The following is a 22,500-nucleotide window of genomic DNA, read 5'->3' on the forward strand; positions in this document are numbered from 1 at the left end:
CGTTGACGGTTTCAAAAGTGTCCGTTATTCGTCTTAGAGAGGTGTCCGTATTAAAGAGAGTATGGTTACAGTAAAATGACTAGGACCAAACCTAGGTGTCCATGTTACAGAGGTGTCCGTATCATAGAGAGTATGGTTACAGTAAAATGACTGGGACCAACCCTAGGTGTTCGTATAAGAGAGGTGTCCGTATCATAGAGAGTATAGTCACAGTAAAATGACTGGGACCAACCCTAGGTGTCCATGTTACAGAGATGTCCGTATTATAGAGAGTATGGTTACAGTAAGATGACTAAGGTTACAGTAAAATGATTGGGACCCACCCTAGTTCTTACTAGACAGAAGGCCGTCTTATAAACTAATCCGTTAAGAGAGAGTTTACTATAAATCGAAAGGGAGATGAAGGAATTCGAGACAGTACTAGAAAGCTTAAGGCGGCTCGGTTATCTCAAATTTTGTGTCAAAACTTTTTCAGCTTTAACGCAAAGGCTACGAAAGGTTGAAAAATCCTAATTTACAGTGATTTTTGAAAAGGGGTGTTGAACCTGTTTGAGGATGTGTCATCTTGACGCACATATATCATATAGTTTACGACTCTTAGTTTAACTCATTTGAATTAAGAGTTGTAAAATAGTTTCCAAATAATTATGTTTGTCAACGATTATCTTGAAAAAATTTCTCACCCAAACTCTTTAACCTCTTTTACATTCCAGAATTAATCATAGAAGACTGCTCTAAACTTGGTCAAAGTGGTTTGGCATCTACTGGAATCTACTACATCAACCCAGATGGTGGCAGCCCAATACAAGTACTGTGTGACATGACTACGGACGGCGGAGGTTGGACCGTCTTTCAGAGACGTTTAGACGGTTCGGTTGATTTTTTTCAGGGTTGGGAATCATAAAAAAATGGTTTTGGAAATCTAAGCGGTGAATTCTGGCTTGGAAACGACAACCTTCATCGTTTGACAGCCTCTGATGACGTCATGCTAAGAGTTGACCTGGAGGACTTTGACGGCAACATAACATACGCAGAGTATACAACATTTCAAGTAGCTGACGAAGCAGATAAATACAGGATTACGATTGGAGGATACAATGGTACGGCTGGTGACTCGATGGTAGATGACGAAGGGCAGACCCAAAAGTAAGCAAATATTTCGCTGGTAATTAATTGTAGCAACAGAAAAAAAGGCCAATACCGTGCTTATAACCGGGTCCCTCACTTACAAGCCACCTCCAGTTATAAACCCATCTATAGACCCGTAAACCAAAAACTACATCGGATTCCGATTACAAGCCTTCGGATATAAGCCCCTTACGAATCTATTGAATTCGATGTATTATGACAATTTAGATTTATTATGACATTTTGAAGCTTGGTTAAAATAATCAGTAAATGCAAAACGTATTAGGACTGCTATATCTTGTTTCAAAACGTTGTTTCTATTTCACATATAAAACAGCTCGGATATAAGCCCTTCTAAAACCCCTGACGAAGATGTGTAAGCCCAGGGATAAGCGGCAGTTTACGGTATCAAATCAACAATCTTTCAGTAATATAATTTCCTTTAAAGCCCATCTTAAACTGCTGCAAGAGCCCATAACCCGGAGCCAGCAACTCCCATACTCGGCCTATGTCACGGCGTTTTTACGGATCAGTTTATTTTTAGACACACTTTAGGGCACTTTTTCCAGAGAAAATAGCATCTCGACCACGTCTATGACTGCATTCGTCAGGTCTGTAGGTTTTGCTGACTGGTTTGTGGAATTTAAAAAATTTTCAAATTGGTCCGTGAAAACCTTTTTACCATTACGATAAGTGATAGCCAGGGCCGACCGCCTTAGGTACCTTCTCCCTCTTATTCAAATCATTTATTAATAGGCAAAGTCTCGTATACTCTTAAGCGACCACAGCCACATAAGTGGCATCTGTATCTGAACTGCAGCGTGCAACAGTGAGCTGTAATGCACAAAGCCTTTACTACGGAAGCACGATTCGTATTACTCGAATCACCTCATCTAAGGATGGAAAGTTTTGCTTGAGGAATCCGGAATCCGGAACAAATTCGCTCGTGGAAAACGAAATCCTGGTCTTTGGAATCCGGAATCCCACCAACAACTGGAACCCGAAATCCAAGTTCCAATAAAAAAAAATGAGGAATCCAGTACCTGGAATCCGGAAATCCACGGCGTGGAATCCAGAATCCAAGACCGTCTTGGATTCCCTTGCATGGGGTGACTCGAAAATCCGAACTCCAAATCCACCTTGAAATCCACCTCGAAATCCATCTCGAAATCCTAACTCGGTAAATAGATAACCTCCTGACACTGAACAAATCCCTTTGTAAAATTTGTGCCACTATCAAACTGTGACCTTTTTCTGCAGTAACTTTCAGTTTACAACCAAAGATGTCGACAATGATCTGCATAACTCTGTCAATTGCGCTGTTTTACTCAGTGGAGCATGGTGGTACCATTCCTGCAGTTGGGCCAATCTAAATGGTTTGTATCGTCGAGGAACTTATAACTCCGGCTACCCTTCCGACGGAGTAAAATGGGTCACGTTTAGAGGACAGTATTATTCTTTGAAACGCACTGAGATGAAATTAAAGCCTAAACCATAAAAAGCAATGGTATAGGCTCTTTGCATGACTTGATCACGTGATCAACTTTCTGTAAACACGAAAGCAGTTCACTTTTGAAAAATTTCGTTAGCACAAGCTGAAAGAGCATATTAAAATTGGGTAAACTGAGAATTTTCAGCCTTATATCTCAAAAGTAGCGATTGCAATGGCCGACGAAAGTTGGAGGCATTTGCGTGAGAAAAACAACTTTTGCCACCCAGTCACGCTTGCATGGTTTTCCATACAAGTCCTTGTAAATTCCACTATTTTTAAACTGTTGTCAAATCTTTCCCTCACGCATTTAACAGCGCAAATTGCCTGTTATGAATGAAAAGGATATTTGAGCCCTAAAATGCTAGTGCCCATTGTAGATCACGTGATGTTTTGCCTTGCGATAAATAAAGGATGTATGCAAAAAGTATGAGAATAGACTGTGAGAGCTCCCTTTTTAGTCAGTGCAGGCTTGGCAGGACTGGCTAGATAACCAAAAGCCCCACCCCGCCTTCCACCCCCAACCTGCCCAACCCCGTTTGCCTCCCCTGCTATCCGCAATAAAAGAATTCTAACATGACTCTGAGGCTCTAGGGTCAAAATTGCAAAATTCTGACTCCACTAACACGAGATTTCATGAATGTGAAAACCTTTATTTAGGATGCGTCAGTCAGTCATCTGATGCAGATGTATCAGCAGTGATATCCTTCTGGCAAAATACTAATATATGTTCTAAGCTAGAACTTGTACCATGCCAGATACGAAAAACCACTAAAAAGCGACCCTTAAGAAGTGGCCAAAAAATGTGTGGAAACGTATTCCCCTACTAATGCAATGGTACGTAAAACCCCGGGGAAAAGGGATCAAGGCAAGATTTCCGTATAACCCCATTCATTAATTATGCATACATCTGTTATTCAAAGAAAACAAAACGAAAACTATCAGAAGGACTGAGCTGACGTAGAATGGCACAAGTCTCGCGACAAAACCATAAGTAGCCCGATACTATCCCAGGAACACCAGCGCGCTTCTATACCGTGCAGAATATTAATTTCAGACTAATTCGTTCCCATGTTTCTCAATCGTTAGAAATTACATTTTTTCAGGACTCCATTGTCTCGCAATTCCCAGAAGAGATTTGAATACAAAGAAAACCAAACCAAATATAGAAAAATGACCAGAAAGCCTCGGATTCATGGTAGAATTTTAATATCTCGAACGTAGGCTATTGGCACAAAATGGGCTTACCTCTTATTTGTGTCAACCTAATAAAGTTTTAGGACAATTACGCGCGAAGATGAATATTAGAATGCGGAAATAGAGCATTTACCCGTAGTTTGTTGATCTTTTTTAATTAATTGTTCATTAGCTTTTTAATTTTCATAATCGTAGTTTCAGCATTCAAATTCAATTGTAACTTAAGTTTGTCTTTTATACATGTAATAATTAGTTATTTCGAACATTACCTAATGTAATGAGTCCTGTAAATCAATTCTGAAAACCCAATTGCGAGAATTAAAAAAATGTATCAATTTGTACAAACTACAGTGGAACCTCGGTTTAACAAGGTGCTATCTAAAGGTGATATAACCTCGTTATATCGAGGGTTCGTTATATCGAAAACCCGGATTTAACCAATTTTTTGAAAAAAAACAAAACAAAAATGTTCGTTATGTCGAGGTATAGTTAATGATTAATTTCCAACGCCCAGCATTCCAGGATGTAAAACAATTTCTGTAATAAAGATTTTGTATCCGAAGCTATTGTCTCAATTCAGAGCCATTGTCTCAAAACAAGAACAGGCTGATAACTACTGTAAACATAAATTTTATCCTCACTGGTCTGTTTCGTATTCATCTTTAGCTATCTTTCGGTCACATGTTGACAAGTTATATTCTACGTTTCGTTTCTTTATTGTGTTCGTTATAACGAGGATTTCGTTAAATCGAGGTTCTGTTCCATACATTTTATTGTACCTTTGGCCGGGTTGAAGAAAATCGTTCGTCATACCGAGGACGCCGTTATATAGGGGTTCGTTAAATCGAGGTTCCACTGTACAATGTGCGTAACGCAGGTAACAATTAGAGAGCTTTAGATTCAAAGACGAGGACGACTACGAGTACGAGATTTGACTTTAAGTTTTTTCGCGTATTCTCAAAATATAGACTACTCACCGGTAACCTTCATTCTACCATTTTTAAATAGAAAAGTTAGCACTGTTATCTTTAGTGAAGGAGGTTACTCCCTCGCCCGATCGCAAAATGATAATGACTTCTAACAGTTGAAAACTTGTTTCCGCCACTACGACATTCTCGCTAAGACTCGTAATAGGGTGACGACGGCTACCACGTTTTCCCGCCAAAATGACGCTGGTTTACGCGCGCTTGCTACTTAGTACTGAGAAAATCTTGTACTCCATGTCATACTCGTCTTAGAATCTAAAGGTCTCTAATAGCTTGTGCAAAAACCACCTTTTTAGCCTCTGTTCACACTACACAGGACTAGCTATCGATACGTACGTACAGAATGATCAGCAACGCGGATCCAGAACTGGAACAACTCGTTTACACACATCGAATATCGTACCAAAGCTGTTAACCGAGAGGGCTTGGTGAACTAAATCCCAGTCCTATCTCCCGAATATTTTTTCCGTCTCAGTGGACTCCAGTCCTCTCTCCCACTTATTCACTCCCGTGATCCTCCCGTGACAGTCCGAATACCTCAGTGTTCACACTGCACCAAAGTGTGGCACTGAATCTATCTCATATGTGACGTTCCACTTTCAAGATCAGTGCTCCGTTCCAGTAATTGCGCGGAAATCACAGTTCTTATGTGTGAACAGAGGCCCTATCCGGAATGGTTTTCGCGCCTGCGCAAGAGCTACCCAATATGGTGTGAAATTAGGCTTAGTTAAGTGCAACTCTACACAGATGAGCAGTTTCTTTTTGAGCACTTTTAGTTGCATTAGTGTTATTATTATTTTAAAAGGAATACAAAATTTGTTTCCAAACAACTTACGGCGATGCTGTTAAAGAGAGTATTGGTAACGACACGTTTTAGTGCAGGGAAGCGTTGCATCATTTTTGCGAACTTGTTTGGACTTTTTACATCATTATGGTCCTAGGAATTGTCGTTAAAACTCATTTCGTGTAACATCACCTTCACTCTAATACTATATATAAACAAATATATACAAGCCTTGACAATTGGAAATAAAATTTTCATCAGCTATATACTAAAGCCGTCATGAACGAGGCTGGGGTTGCAGACGGCTAAAGTACAGGCGGCAACATCTTGTCAATGTTTAATGATCCGTCATTGTGGCTGAAAAATCACTGAAAAATATAAAGGAGACTTAGCTTCAATTTCTGTCATCAGTATTGGGTCTTCGCCACCAAATATTGTTACACCGCACATAATACCCATTCTTCCCTGATTCACCCCGAAAAAAATCGGTTAGGTTTTTAATGGGTCCCGACCAAGGTCGAGTCCTCATATCCGCAGTTAATAAATACGATAATTTTCATTTCACAGTAGACTTTCTCAAAGTCCTTCGCTACTCATTTCCGGTTCCGGTAGTTTCCGCTCTCTCGCTCGCTTTTGTCGCAGAAAACATAAAAAATATAACGCTCGCACTTCGCGCTCGTGAAAACGTTTGAGCTCGACTTGCAGGCAAATGTAATTTCACAGCTGCGCAACACAAATTTCTAAGAAGCTTACCAACGGACGGTTATCCATGAGAAGTATGCATGCTGGTTTCCATTTGATTCCCTTGCATTTTAGACAGGTGGTTGTATATCACCGTATATCTTCTTTTTTTAAATTTTGGACCCGTCTTTAAAAACCGCGAGAGCAGTAGTTCCTGGGTTGGTGTTTATTACTTCCTACGGCGTGACTGTCATACTTTGTCCCCTGAATGTGGAAAAACTATTTTTTTTTTTTTGTCAATGCGTAGTTTGTCTCAGTTTCATTAGCAGTCTTTCTCTTCTTTTCCATCGACTAGAAACATTAACACGCGATCATTATTTCGCATTACCCTAGAGCACAGAAACTCACCTTTGTTGACCCAGAGTCAATGTCACGTCATCGCCAATCAGCATAAATGGTGCCCAGTGCTTAACGGCTTTGAAAAGTTTAGACTTTCGCATCCATTTCATGGCCTGATGGAGGGACATACTTGCGCTTTGCCCTGCCGCCAAATGTTCATAAAAGACTTTCATGAACGCCAGAGTGGCCTTGTCGTCAATTGACCACAGTGAAGCAATAACAGAACGCGCACCGGCTCCTAGAAAGGCACGTGCAATTCCAACCACGCCCTCTGATTTGATCTCCCCTCTCCCACTGTTACAGCAGCTCAGGACAACAAGCTTGGCGCGCAATCTGGTGTTTAATACATCTGCCCTCGTCAAAAGAAAGTCTTTCTCTTTGGGCCTTTTGGGAACAAGGAAGATTAGGAGACAAGATAATTTCCCCGGTTTCGGCACGACCATGAGCTGCGATGTGGACTAAGGACACTGAGTTGAGCCTGCTTAACACTTGATCTTTTGTGGCATTCTTTCCAGTGAGGGGCTCAGTGTTAAGTATCTGTCCAATCATTTTTACCTCTTCCTCGGTACCAGGGAGCTGCGGAAACGGTCTGCAGCCTTTGAGGCGCACAGTTTCCACCCACGGATTGCCAACAAGCAGTGCACCAGATGTACTATGATACTTTTCCGGACACTCTGCCAAAAGCATTAAAATGTTTAGGGATGGGACCATGCGAATTCTCAGCGTTTCAGACAAAAATCTGGAATGTTGGTCTACCAGGGCAGCATAAGGAATCAAGAAAGATGGACCATCGGGGACAATGATAAGCTCGTCACCTTTTATCAAGTGTGAAATCGGAGCGATCACTACGTCAGACAATGCTTTTAAATCTTCTTGCGATGACGTTGATTCTTTCTCTTCTGCACTAGCCCTATCAGGCAACCCTTTCTTCTCTTCATCTAAAGGATCGTCCAAGAAGCGTTCCTCGCATCTGAAACCTCTCACACCAATTTGTTTGTATGTTTCGTTCTTCAAACTTGTCAAGGCCTGATTGATTTCTTTTCGCACAAACTGACACTGCTGTCCTTTCAGTAGTACCCAGAAATTCAACGTCTCGTAGTGTTCCGCTAGAAATACCGTTGATGATGAAATATGGCTTGAAATACGAGATATTCTTTCTATTAGGTCTTCCGAAGATGACGGGGCCGATTTCACTCCATAGTTTGATTCCATAAGGTCCCCGAGAGCTCGTGCTCGTCCACGTTCAACTGTAAAAAGTGCCTCGGTGATCTCGCCTTTTACTAAAAGAGGACACCATAAAGAAGAATAAATTTCAAATCTTTCGTGAAAGCTGATTTTCCATTCATCTTTGTTTTGGAAATCCCTTATTTCTTCAAACACTTTTATGCTGGATTTAAAATGTTCGTCTGCTTTAGAGGAGTTACCAAGAGAAGCAAACACAAGACCTAGAGCCTCATTCGCAGATTTATGTAAGAGTTTGTGTTTGATCTCTTTAGCTATGGTCAGAGCTTGCTGAAGGAATTCGATTGCCTTCTCGAAGTTGCTGAAAGCCTTAAAAGTAATGCCCAAAGCTCTGTACATATATCCTTCCAACGTTTTGTCCCTAGACTCTTTTGCGATTATAAGAGCCTTCTCCCAGAACTCGAATGATGCTTTGTGGTCACCGAGATGGCAATACAAATCACCAAAGTTCTGATATGCAGATCCTTCTAACTTTTTGTGTTTGATCTCTTTACAGATGTTAAGCCCTTTTTGAGAAAACTCGTTTGCCTTTTCCAAGAAACGGAGATTGTTATACACCCTACCAAGATGTAAACATGCTTGTCCTTGTGTAGTTCTGTCTCCGGACTTTGTAGCGATGCTCAGACTTTTCTGCAAAAGCTCGATTGCTTTTTTGTGATCGCCGAGACTGCAATACAGCCCCCCAAGGCTGAGATACCCTTTACCCTCTGATAATCTATCTCCAATCAGTTTTCCGATACTAACTTCCTTCTGATGGAAATCGACTGTTTTTGAGACATCATAGAGATAATAATACGCAATACCAAGGTTGCCATACACCATTCCTTCTGATTCTTTGTCTCCGACCTCTTTAGCGATAGCTAGACCTTGCTGAAAGAACTCGATTGCTTTTCTGAAATCATAGAGGGAGTCACAATACACAGCGCCAAGGTTGATGTATCCCTTTTTTTCTGATTCTTTATCTTCAATTTCTTTTGCGATACTGACACTCTTCTGGTAGAACTCGGTTGCTTTTGAGAAATCATAAAGAGAAGAATACGCATAACCAAGGTGCCTATACGCCGTTACAAGCCGGCTGTAACCCATTTTTTCCAATTTTTTATTTCCAATCTCTTTTGCGATACTGACATTCTTCTGATAGAACTCGATTGCTTCTGGGAAATCACAGAGAGAGGAATACGCATCACCAAGGTTCCAATACGCCGTTCCTTCTGACTCTTTGTCTCCGACCTCTTTAGTGATAGCTAGTCCTTGCTGATAGAACTCGATTGCTTTTCTGAAATCACGGAGGTCGCGACAGTACCCAGCGCCAAGGTTGATATATCCCTTTCCTTCTGATTCTTTATCTTCAATCTCTTTTGCGATACTGACACTCTTCTGGTAGAACTCGGTTGCTTTTGAAAAATCATAAAGAGAAGAATACGCATAACCAAGGCGCCCATACGCCGTTACAAGCCGGCTGTAACCCATTTTTTCTGATTTTTTATTTCCAATCTCTTTTGCGATACTGACATTCTTCTGATAGAACTCGATTGCTTCTGGGAAATCACAGAGAGAGGAATACGCATCACCAAGGTTCCAATACGCCGTTCCTTCTGATTCTTTGTCTCCGACCTCTTTAGCTATAGCTAGTCCTTGGTGAAAGAACTCGATTGCTTTTCTGAAATCACGGAGGTCGCGACAGTACATAACGCCAAAGTTGATATATCCCATTCCCTCTGATTTTTTATTTTCAACCTCTTTTGCGATACTGACATTCTTCTGATAGAACTCGACTGCTTTTGGGAAATCACAAAGAGAAGAATACGCATGACCAAGGTGCCCATACGCCTTTCCTTCTGACTCTTTGTCTCCGACCTCTTTAGCGATAACTAGACCTTGCTGACTGAACTCGATTGCTTTTCCGAAATCACAGCGAGAGTCATGACACACACAGCCGAGCTTGATGTAACCCATTCCTTCTGATCTTTTATTTTCAATCTCTTTTGCGATACTGACATCCTTCTGAAGGAAATCGTTTTCTTTTGGGAAATTACCTGAAATTGTGTAAATACGTAATAACGTAAATCAGGAGAGCCATGATGTGATACAAACGTATTTATGCTGATTGCTCAAATCAACAGTCAATGTACAAAGAAAGAGTAAAAAATCTTTTAAACGTTGTTATGATAGTCATGGCGACAAAAGAACATTTGAAATGTACTGCATGGCATGTACAGTCAACTCTCTCTACGACGGACACCTTTGGGACCGGCACTAAGTGTCCATCTTAGAGAGCTGTCCGTCTTATAGAGAGTCAAACAAAGGGAGTAAAGAAAGGCAGGGACCAACTCTAAGTGTCCGTTTTACAGAGGTGTCCGCCTTATAGAGGTGTCCGTTTATAGAGAGTCGACTGTACGCTTTTCTGGACAATCCTAAGCATACGCATTTTAATATGCCGGTAAACTTTGAACGTTTGAATTTCGTCTTCTTTTCCGCCATGGTGCTGTACAGTTCAGCAAGGAGTTCTTCGTCCTTGCAGTTCACTTTAATTCCCTCCGTATGAAAGTAAACGGCATTCCTGTTATTTCCTTTACTGTATGCTTCATTACCTTCATTATTGAACACCTCTGCTATTGCTAAAAATGAAACAAATGAAATATCGGGAATGTTATTAGTGTACCAAAGGGAGCTTAATGCATTCTTTACTCGTTTGCTTTGTATATTTTTTGTATATTGTACCAAAAAAAGCCTGATGAATTTTTACCGTGTTGAAATAGAGATTTGGGGGTTTTTTTAGGAAGGTTGTTTCACTTATTGAGTTCAAATTCAATCTCTGTTCAGCTGGCCCACGCGTTATCTTGACCATTAGTATAGTCCCTCTACAAATTACTAAAGACGAATCTTTGCTGACGTCATTGTTTACATTTTTCCTCATTAGCGGGCGACTTAACACAAAGAAGCTGTGGCCGAATATACCAACTAAATTCAAAAATTGAAATAGCTGATTAACTAAAACAATTTGTGGAATTTTCTGCTTATTAAAAGCAATGTTGAAGGAAATATCAGCCATCTAAAACTGCGAAATTGCTGGGTGGCAAAAAAGTTAATGAGCCATCTAATACATTCTTTGAGAAATTTCTAGTTTTTAAAGGAGAATTTCTCCGAAACCATTCGGTATATCGGGCTTAATTTTCAGAGATAACTGAAATTGTTATACTTTTTCAATTTTCAGGGTTTTATTTTATTAGCTTCATCAGATAATGATGAGCATATGATAATGTGGCAGAAAATGTAAACAAAGATTCGCCTATATAGAAAGTACGCAGGCTGTTTGAAATATGGCATTAGAAAATTTCAATGTCGCGTATCTTAGGATTGTTGTTTATTTGGTACGAAGACCTTTTGGCATTACGCCTTAAATATCAACATTTTTAAGTTTCCTTACCTTTTAAAGTTGCTTCGTCAAAATCCAAAACTTGCTTCCCCGCTGATTTGTCATTACTCTCACCTTCTGCTTTAATTTTACTCTCCGCCATTATGAATTCTCTGGATCTGGGAAAAATTCAGCAGAACGATCAGACCCAGCACTGGTCATGGATGAAGAGAGGGGATGGTTAAGTTGATAAATCTCGTTCCTTTTCAAATGTCGATTTCCAGTTTACTTTTTTACGTAGACTAAATCACTTTTTGGCGGGGGTAGGGTGAGGGTGGGGTTGGGGGAAGGGCTAGTCTATTTTGCCAATAACCTTTTACGTACAATACGCCTAGAAAAAATTATACCCAATGTCCATTAAAAAACTATTAAGGTTTCAGCAACAAAAATATACATGAGGCCAACACATAATTGTTTGAGAGCCAAAAGCTAAACATTTTGTGCCTCTCTGGTTTTTCGTTTTCCACTGACAAGGCTGTTTCGTTTTCAAGCTGCAGTAGGTTTGTTTGAAACCTGAAGAGTGCTTCGTTTTCTACATGTAGGTTGCTTCAGTTTTTGGTTGCGGTACACTATCTTGCTATTATGACACGTCATGTGTCATTAGTAAACCTCTCACATATCCATTATCACAATTTTGGTTAAAACGAAAATAAATGCAGTAATTTTTCCTAACGTGCGTACCCTATAGATTTTTAACGGAAATTTTTTTTTCGTAGTAACCGGAAGTAAATTTTGCCAAATTCATATTACTGTTATACTGGGAAAGTCGAGAGGAAAAGTATTCTACGATAAACAACAGATTCGTACGCCCTATTTACACCAAAGCTAAAACATTGTAACACTCTGAATTTCTTTTCCTTTTTAAAAAATGTCTTATTGATATATTGTGCACTACAAAATTTATAGTGTTCAGTAAAAAAAAATTTGTAAAAACTAACTTGAATTATTTGTTTTAAAAAGCCAGTTACTTAGTTTCAGTTTATGTCGCTCAATTATATTTCGTTAAAACTGGTGTTTAATTATTAACGCTTTTTGTTGTTGTGCATGGGAAAGACAAGAAGTAGGAAACCAGCAGTTGCCTCTGGGGTGAGAATATCGACGCAAAGGAATATGGTGGAGGTTAACAAAGTAAATACAATTAGTTGAATTGTGCCTTACGACTACTTACGACTGGGCCCAAGCATATCAAACACTTACTGAATTTTTTTATCTAAAACCTGGGCAATACGACAACCTCGCTGGTGCCACCAGAACTTCTTTCGTTATCATGACCTTTGAGCGTTTACATTAAAATGGTTTCACATAGGCTTTGACGGATTTGTGCTAGCATAATTTTTGGAATAATTCTTGGCCATGGTTTTCATTTATTTTCCGGAGAAAGCACTGGTAACATAATCAGTTACACTTTGGCTAGTTTTACAGCACAAAATTGTCATTTATTGATTATATAACCAATTCCTTTTAGCCCGAGACCAGTATTACAAGCAAATCTAAGTAACAAAATCAATTTTTGTCTGCTTATTGTCACATCGATCATGACCTAGACTCAACACATGCGCACAATGATGTAAATAGGGTAATTGTTTTTGTCGTTTACTAGTTTGTTACATATGCATAGTTTTTGAGGTGTTTTTACTAATCTTAAAGTGGAAATTAGATGCATAATTTCTGTATTTTCTTCTTAAATTAGTATAATTTACAAAACCTAGCAATTACTGGCATAAATTTAGAAATATACGAGCACTGCTGGTAGCATATTACGCTACTGCGAGAACAATCTATCAAAAGCTAACTCCACAGAAACTTTAAACAAAGTTATTAGAGGAGACTGGTTATGAAAAGCGGCAAACATCAATTATAAAAACAACAGTGCTGCAGTTTATGTTGGAAGCACCCTGAAAGTGCACAATCCTTTGTTATCTGTTGGCAAATTGTTACGGAATAAATTAATGCAACGTTTTTATTGGTCAATACAATCAAAATGATAGGAATTCTTTTGAACGTTGTGCACTTTCAGGTCCACAAAAACATATAACAAAGGAGTCTGACGGGTTTCATAACCATTCCACTCAATTAACTATGCTTTAAAGTAACGTGTCTTGCACCACCTTCAGGTTCCCGCTTTTGATTAACTCGTGAAAAATTTGAGAATAACAAAGTGTCAAAATAACATAGCATTAAACATGCACAATATTTGCAGTCTTAGTACAAAAAAATGTCGTGAACTGATTTATAAATTAATTTTGCTCACCTGTATTCTCAGTGAAGATTGAATTTTCGGATTTGTTTCACCGCAACTCTTTCTCTCAGCCACTTCCTGATATGGTGATATGAATTGCGCGTCGTCTGCATAAATAGCAATTTGGGCAGTCACGTGCGATCGAACGAAAGTGAGGGATGTGTGTTGACATCCTCTTTGAAAACCGAAAGTTGTTACTTAATAAAGCCTTTGTATATTCATGTTATCAAAAGGGTACAAGGTGATAATATATTTAAGGCAAATGTGATTCATGAGATCATCTCGCCGAAACGTTTGTGGCTTTGAAACTGAAACGCATAGTTTGAATATAGTTTTGATTAGAATAACTCCTATAAAATTAAATTGAACCATTATTATTATTATTTTTTTTAATTCTGATGTTCTAAAAGTAAAATTGGGAAAGCTGTTTAGAAAATTCACCAGGGGTTCTCCCAAAATATTAGCTGAACACTAATATAAATATAGACGGCGCTATGGGTAGGAGTATTGATTCCTTTTGAGGCTTTTCGTCTGATCCATAATTTGGTCAACCGTTGTGGTCTAAAAAATGAATCGTTCGGTCTGGAATTGAATACAGAAGGTTTTATTATTTTTCACTTCAATGGGTAGAGGAGCCATATAATTTTCCGCCCGAACGACCCGAAAAGCTGTGTTCCTTTTACTTTCCAACTGGATTTAATTTCTGGAAACGTTTCGTAAATGATAAAAAAAAATTTAGAATCACGTCAAGTTCACAATTTCTCGGATTACGAAATGAACAGATAAAAATTGTGCAAAATAACTCTCATGGATGAAACCTGACATGAAACTGCTTGTTTTCGCGTAGATAAAAATAAAAATGAACGACAGGTCAAAGGAGAACTTGGTCACATGCTACAATTTCACGTTCGCCGTGAACGTAATTCTAAGGGGTTTCCTCAAAGAGTATGGGAGCATGTCGAAAACTGCAATATCCCCCAGCCCCTCCCCGAAAGAAAATTTAAGGCCAGCAGCTCACACTTTAGTTTATTCAATGTGTTGGGTGTAATGTGTTGGGAGGATGGAAGCCCCTAAATTGCCCTGAAATTAAACCAAAAGAATACTACCTTGTTTTAATAGACATTTTATTGCACTGTCAAACAAACAAAATAATATTCCAATATGTGTGCTTTACAATAAAAATAATACTTGTTTGTTCCATTCATATGAATTTAAATAACATAACCTAAATTCTTCTCTTGACTCATTAGAGAAATGAAACATTACGGTTATTTTAGTTACCACTGTTTTGTTGCTACTTTCGCGAGCACTTACCGGCGCGAAAATGGAAGAGCGGGAATACCCAGATTTTGGGACACTTTTCACGATTTCGTAAGGCTACCTAGGCTACGAGCAGTCTCTCTTTTTTCCTTAAGGGCTACCTTGTTAAAAGCAGCTAACCTTTGCAAAAAGCTTCTAATAAGAGAGAAGCTCCTTTTTTCGCGTGTCTTTAATTTCACGCGTTTTATGAGATGTTGAGACTCGCGAAAATTAGTAATAATTAATAAGGTAACAAGTCGAATAACACGTGTAAGTAATAACATAGGCGTCCATTTCCATTTCGGAGAATATAGTACTATCCTTAAAATAAAACTACACGGTAATAAAATTATATACAATTCTTTGCTCTGTCAATACAGACCATACATATACACCTCACTGACAATACGTGGATTAAAAGATATTATAAGTGGGGACTTAAAGATCTAACGACGCGACGGCAACGAGAACGTCACTTAAAAAGTGAATTTGCGTCCTTTCAGTCTTTATCGCGATTATTCCTACCCACTTACTTAGTCGAGTGTAGGCGAACTTTCCTGAAATTGCATTCTAAGGGACCATATCCGAGATCAGAAAGAGAAATAAAATTTCGTCGTTGCTTGTTTACGTTCTCCATAAAGGTGATGTTACACGAGACGATTCGCAACGACGATTTTTAGCGCAACACAGCGTTGCAACATTGTTGCGACATTGTTTCGAATAGTTATAACACTGTTCCGACATTGCAATGCCGGGTTGCGCTAAAAATCGTCGTTGCGAATCGTCCCGTGTAACATCACCTCAAAACGCGAAATTAGACATTTTTACGTCGTAGTCGTGCAGAAACGGCAAAGAAATGTACAAAAAGTGTGATGCACGTGCAAAGTTGTTGTTTTGCTTACTAAACCTATTGTTTTTTTTCACGTTCTCGTTGCGGTCGCGTCGTTGGATCTTAAAGACCCTACTATGAACAGCAGAGCGCGATGGAATTCTAGGGAAGAAAAAAACCCAGGTTTTCACTTGTGTTATCGGAGTTTTCTTGTTGTAGCGCTAATACAACCCTGTCTGCATTGCAAAATTCACCGTTCATGCATCTAACGCAATAAACAAAAGCATCTCCTTGTCCTCTCAAAAACAGAATTTGGCCAAGTTGAAATGAAGAAAAGTTGTCCCTGGAAAGAGGGTCACCCTCTCAACCGAGTCAACTTAAGCGAGCAATTTTACGAGAAAAAAAAAATTAACCCCTTTGTCCCAGAGGCAACATGGAGCTTAGGGCCTGTTTACATGGAGTGGGGGACCCCGGTCTAGTGGGGTTGGTTTCTTTTGTTTTCACGCTCTGGCGGACACAAAACAAAAGAAACTTACCCCACTAGACCGGGGTCCCCCACTCCATGTAAACAGGCTCTTAAGCAACAACAACGGCGACGGTTACGAAAAGGTCACTTAAAAGTGAATTCGCGCTGCTTCAAAGTTATCGCACTTACTCCATGTTGTTCAATTCGTCAAAGGTTGGCAATTTTTTGTGGAGTTGAATTCTGAAAGACTGTATCGAAGTTGTCTTGAGTTCATGTCCTTCATAAAACGTGAATTTAGGCATTTTCATGTCGCAGTCGTGCAGTGACGGCAAAGAAATGTACAAAAAAGCGTGATGCACGTGCAGAGTTGTTGTTTTGTCAATTCAACCTGTTTTTTTTTCTGCCATTCTCGTTGACGTCCCCGTCGTAGGTGCCTAAACTCCCTAACAGCGGTCGCTACGGCTGCTCGCGCATGCTCTTTCTCGCCTTGACCGAGGTGACCAGGGGCCCGTTTCCCGAAAGTCCCAGTAACTTTTGGGACCCGAAATCAAATATTCAAATCTAAATATAAAAAATAAATGCGCGGGTCCTGGGTAGCAAACTACTGCATTTTTGTTTAATTGATAAGTTTATCATGTTAGATGCCAAGCTATTGAAGCCTCTATCTGCACGTAAACAACAACAGCTTTGCGGGCCCGTTAATTATCGGGACTTTCGAGAAACGGGCCCCAAGGTGACCCTCAAGCAAGCCTAAAGGTCCTGCCGCAGACAGAATCTCTTCGGAGATGGGCCAACTTTCGTCGGACATTGTCCAATGGCCGACTCTTTGCAGTTCTGCATTATGTACGTTTTCTTCACTGGCCTACTGAATTCTCAAGCCTGTCTCGTTCAGAGATCTTCAATAACTTATTTAAGTCAAACTTTTCCACAGTGGAGAAGTTTGTATACAACCTTACATAATTGAAAGAAATAATTTACTACTGGATTCATACTCTACTTTCCATTTAGGGCCAAAGGAAAAAAAACACCTTTTTATATAAAAAAAACCCCTTTGAATATCACGTTTCAAGCAGATATAATTTAATTACCGAATTCTGGGGTCAATTTAATAAAACTTTTACTAGTGTAATTTACAATTGTAGCCATTGTTTTAGAGTCTGAAAACAATAGCTATACTTATAAATTACACTTGTAAAAGTTATATTAAATTGACCACTGCTGTTCCACGACAACGCTGACCTGAGCGGCGCGGACTACGTTTCTCCCTGAGACTGCTGTGTGTCAGCGGTTGATTCATATGTAGGCTTGCCAGGCAGCATGGGATACTCAACATGAGATGCCGTCAACATATTGCTTGGCTGAACTGCAATAAGCTTTGATGACGACAAGGATAAGAATCCTGACAAGAAAAATAACCTCTCATTCAATCGCGGATCGACAAGTGAGCAAAAATGGTTTCTTCTGGGATCATTCTTCTTCTTCTTCTTTTTTTTTTTTTTGGCGTTTTTATGGACCTTGGCCAACACAGTCGAGATATCCTGACCTCACAGTTGGTTGATAAGACAAATTTATTACATGGCTGAATCCGCGAATCCTGGTTTCTGATTGGCTACCCGAGCAGGCAAGATGGGACTATCTTGCCCGCTCGGGATTTCCCGCCTTGGTCCCGCAAGAAAAAAATTATCTTTTTCGCCGCATAATAAATTCTTTATTGACCAACTTTGTTCGTTCAAGATGGCTGGATACTGGCCTCGTTCTGTTGTACGTTTTTAATGACCTCAACTTCGTCTCACGCCAAAAAAGAACCTGGTCAGTATACCGCCATCTTGACCTGACGCGTGGTAAATAAAGCATATGTATTGTGCTTTGAGGGCAGAGTTTTTAAAAAGGTTTTTAAAGAGGTACAATGAATTGTTCTGCAGAAGTCGAAAGGGGACAATGAAATTCTTGTCGTAATCTTACCGTAAGTGCATACGAAAGAGTTGTACCTTGTAAATCGGCCTTTAAAGGCACAAAGAAAAGATAGTTCATCTCAGTTTACCCAACCCAATGCAAACATACCAGGAAACAGGTCGGCCTTTGTGAGGAGCAACTGCTCTTCTGATTCCTCCTGTTTTCTTTCAGATGTAATGCAATACACTCCAATAAATGACAATACACATCTGTAAAGGAAAATCAATGTTTCAAAATTATAAATTATAATTGTCTATACTTTCACTCTAGACAAGCTGTGGAAAGATTTATTGTCGCACTGACTATGTGTGAAATTCTATGGTATTACGATTCGGGGGGGTACTTTAGGAATTTTTGGGTGGGGATTTGCTGCAAGGACCCTGGAAACCTTACCCTATACCAGAGCTAGTGCAGCTAAAGTTTCCCACCCTATACTACGCTAAAAGAAAGGCCTAAATAACAACGGTAATAGATGGACAAAGTTGAAGAAGATTCAAACAAATTGCAGTTAAGAGTTTTGAAATTGTTAGCCTGACAGTTTTTCAAAAATCACTTTCGTTGTTTGTAACTTTTGATATAACGCTTAGAAGGCTTATTGGTTGAACAGGAAGCTGTAATTTTGTCATTTACAAGTAATTTCTTTGCTGGCATTATGTTCCTTAACGCATAAAGATACGTATAGTCAAAATGAACAAGACTGCCCGGACACAGCCCCTTCTTGGGTCATTATTTGGACATCAACATCAACATAACTAACTGGTAACAAAGACAAAAGATACTCACCCAAACAGAAACATAAATATTTCCAAGAATGTAAGCCCATAAAATTCTTTATATAAAACAATACCTAAAATTAAGAAAACATATCTTTATTTGATTCTTTATTAATCTAAGAATTAATATTACAGTCATGTCAGGTCAAGGGTATCGCTATAGACTTTATTCATGAATTCATTATCATTAACCACATTCATTTCTTGCTTGCTACATCATATTCTATAAGAAATTCAGGACTTAAGAAAAGGATTTCCCAAGCAGTCCTGGCATTCAAGGATTCTTAAAGTCAAGATGGTGAATTCCTAACAACACGTATACATCTCTCATTTCTTAACTTCAAGTCGCTTCAGAATAAACGGTGCTCAGACCTACCACATCCTACCGAGAATCATTAGACAGGTTGAGAAGCTCAGCGAATTCAAAATAAAGGTTAAGTGCCATGTTAAACAGTAATGCCTGTGGTACATGTTGCCTTTGTAACTTAATCGTCTAGTTTTAATGTTTTAATGTTTTTGTTTTTGTGTTGTGTCAGGGCTCCATTTAAACTAGTTCTGCTTAATTGGATGCCCCTGGATAAATATTGATTTAAAAAAAGGCTTACCACTTATTATAGCACTAATTGTAAACAAAACAAAATTTGTGGGAACAACAACAGTAGCATCAAAGGACTGCATGGCTCGGTTCAAAAATCTGGAGAAAAAGGGAAAAAAATAAAATCCCCTATTAATGAGAACAAAAGATCCATCTGACTAACCACAAATCAGAAAGCTACACGCACATTATGTAAAATTTCAATTCATTAGCTTAAGTACACTTCTGCCAATTATAACTCATGAATATTTTACTTTGAACGGGATGTACTGTAGGTATTAAATGCAATTTTGGTGTTAACCTTCTACGCCCCAATAGTGTCCAAAATCAATTTTCTCGTAACGATATCCATAGATTTTCAAGAGCAAAGTCTACGAGAATTCATAAAATGATCTCAAAGAGAAAAATCTTTGATCTTTTATCAAATTCTCTCAACTAATTCTTAAAGGAAATGTATGGAGATCAGTTTGGAGAACTTGTATGTGAATATTAGGGCTTAATGGGTTAATAGTAGGAGAGCCTAGAATAAAGCCTCACATGATAAACTGATGGATTCACCTTCCAACTTGCCTTGTGATAAAAGATGAAGTTGAATTTTGGGTTCTCCAGAAAATTTGAAGTAGAAAGAGAAACAATTAAGTAGGTAGATCAAAATGCACAGTACTAGCAGTGCACCCACTGACATGAGGGGGGAGGTATGGGAAGGGGGTACCCCTCTTTGATTAGGGGAGTTTAGGGGGCTTCCCAAGAGGAAATTGTGATTCCAGGGTCCTGAAAAATATTCACTTTTAGTCCATTTTGAGCAATCAGGGAGATGGAGGACAGAAACAAGTTTATTTACTTGGATTTACTTTTTTGAGCAAAAAGTAGGATGAAAAAATACCATAAATCCTCTATTAAGACCCCCTTTTCAGAGGAGGAAAGTTAATAAGCACCCCTCTCTCTATTAAGCCCCCCCCCCCCCCCCCCCCTCCTCTCCATCCTTATTCTTCACAAAAAATTAACTTGGACTGATCAGCTATGGTTTATTGAGGCTGGAAATTCATATTGTTTTTGGTCTTCAGCTGCACGACCTCCAACTTCATGTGCTTAACTTTTTCAACTTTATGCTCTAGTTCTCTGTGGAGAATTGTTACCATTTAACTTTTCTTAAAAAGCAGTATAACGCCCAGGAACCACAGGTCCATCTTCGAGAAACCTTGCTCCTGTTGATGCATTTAGCTAAATTAAATATGCCCCCCTCAAAAGTGCTTGAAAAAGATAAGTCCCCTGGGGGCTTAATAGAGGATTTACAGTAAGTGTTTTCTGTGAGTAGCCAGCACATTCATGGCAATTAGACAGCAATCTCTGCCCGTTACTGGAGCTTCCAGAGAACCCTGCATTAGATCAGGGGTCACCTGGGGCCTTACACTCAATTACACTACCCTTCAATTAGTAGAATAGAAAGAGATGAGTGACAGTAAAGCACAACATGACTTACTTGACTTGAGCGATAGCAGTTGAAATCATCACAATCAGCATAACATACAACAATGGGTGTCCTAGCTGACTGTTCCCACTTAGGGTTATATTAATCATGGAAGACACAGCCTTCGCTGAGATGACCGTAAGTGAGCCTACACAAAAGAATAATGTTGAGCATTAGCACTAGGTCAAACATTAAACTTCACATGTAATGCTAATAAGCAACATTATGTGGTGGATACATAGAGGATATTACATGGCTGTGCGGAGATACGAAATTTCTCTTCGAGTGTTGAAAAATATTTCACGTGTGAGCGCAGCGAACGAGTGAAATATTTTTTCAACACAAGGAGACAAATTTCATATCTAATGTTCTATGTAATGTTCTATTTATTATATAAACACCAATGACATACCAAACCATTTCACTTTAATAGTTTTTTGGTGTGAAAGGCATGATTTATTATGTAGCCATAGCAAAGGTGATATTTTCACAGGTGAAGATATCAAGTTTTCGCGCAAAAGCTCACCTGGTATTTCATTGGTGTTTATATAAAAAAAAGAGGATATTACTTGGCCGAGCAAAGATACAAAATTTCTCTTTGGGTGTGAGCACAGTAAACAATTGATATATTTTTCAACACTCAAAAAGAAATTTTGTATGTCCAAGCAGCCATGTAATGTTTTTACACACCAATGAAATACCAAACTGTTTGTAGCCATAGCAACAGTGATCTTTTCATGTGTGAAGTTAAAATGTTATTTTTACATGTGAAGATATCATGTTTTTGCGCAAAAGCTCATTGGTGTTTATAAAATCAATAATTTTATATCATGTTAAGATCTGTTGTTCCTGGATCAAACAGTGTACTTTAGAAAATTTACACACCAATGTACATGTAATAGCCAGAATTCTTACAATGTTTTTAGCGGTCACAACGGAGTGCCCCTCAGTTTACACAGTTCTTTTTAAAAATCACACTGATACAACAATAAAAAAGGTACCTAATAATGCCACAAGAAGAAGGAATATAACAACATTTTCCAACTGATAGCGCCACTGAGCAAACAGTAAGCCACAGAATATCACACTTTCCAGAGCCTGAAAACAAGTTCAAATTACTGCTGTCAAGGCTTACATTCAACACATACATGGACTAAACATACTGAAATTTTCCAAACTTCCTGGCAGGTTTTTCTATACTTTTATTTACCCTTTAAGTCCTAAAAATCCACATACAATAACTGGGTTTGTAAATTTTATTGATGGGTAAAGTCAGTGTGGCTTCTACTTCACAAACTTTGGAGTCATTATGGAATATTATTTGGAGTCAAGTAACACAATGGAAAAAGCAATGTGATGTTCCTTCTATGGTTCTTTGCTTGGTCTTTTTGACATGGATGCCATTCCAGCACATGGTTCTGGCACGTCTGCAGCCTCATGTCAAAGTCCGCTGACCTCAAAAAGCTTACATCCATGATGGTGATCATTGTTCGAGTTTACTTTTCTTTACTGTAATTTAGCCTCTTCACGTAAAGACTTGAATATACCTTAAATTCG

General features: G+C 39.0%; 1 protein-coding gene and 1 pseudogene across 1 annotated transcript in view; one reads left to right on the forward strand and one right to left on the reverse strand.

Annotated features, from left to right (window-relative positions):
• LOC140953677 (microfibril-associated glycoprotein 4-like) overlaps positions 1 to 2,626 on the forward strand; it is an 8,096-nt pseudogene extending 5,470 nt beyond the window's left edge.
• Positions 2,627 to 17,284: 14,658 nt separating this feature from the next.
• The window catches only part of LOC140954062 (NIPA-like protein 2), a 9,557-nt gene continuing 4,341 nt past the window's right edge, over positions 17,285 to 22,500 (reverse strand). The window contains exons 5-10 of the mRNA XM_073403465.1: positions 21,945 to 22,041; positions 20,956 to 21,091; positions 19,486 to 19,574; positions 18,891 to 18,954; positions 18,216 to 18,316; positions 17,285 to 17,553 (exon numbers count right to left, since the gene is read on the reverse strand). Of these exons, the coding sequence (XP_073259566.1) occupies positions 17,408 to 17,553; positions 18,216 to 18,316; positions 18,891 to 18,954; positions 19,486 to 19,574; positions 20,956 to 21,091; positions 21,945 to 22,041 (633 nt within the window). The 3' untranslated portion in view covers positions 17,285 to 17,407. The remainder of the gene's footprint in view (positions 17,554 to 18,215; positions 18,317 to 18,890; positions 18,955 to 19,485; positions 19,575 to 20,955; positions 21,092 to 21,944; positions 22,042 to 22,500) is intronic.

Source organism: Porites lutea, chromosome 12 (genome assembly GCF_958299795.1).
Source record: "Porites lutea chromosome 12, jaPorLute2.1, whole genome shotgun sequence".
In the NCBI taxonomy this organism is placed as follows: Eukaryota; Metazoa; Cnidaria; class Anthozoa; order Scleractinia; family Poritidae; genus Porites; species Porites lutea.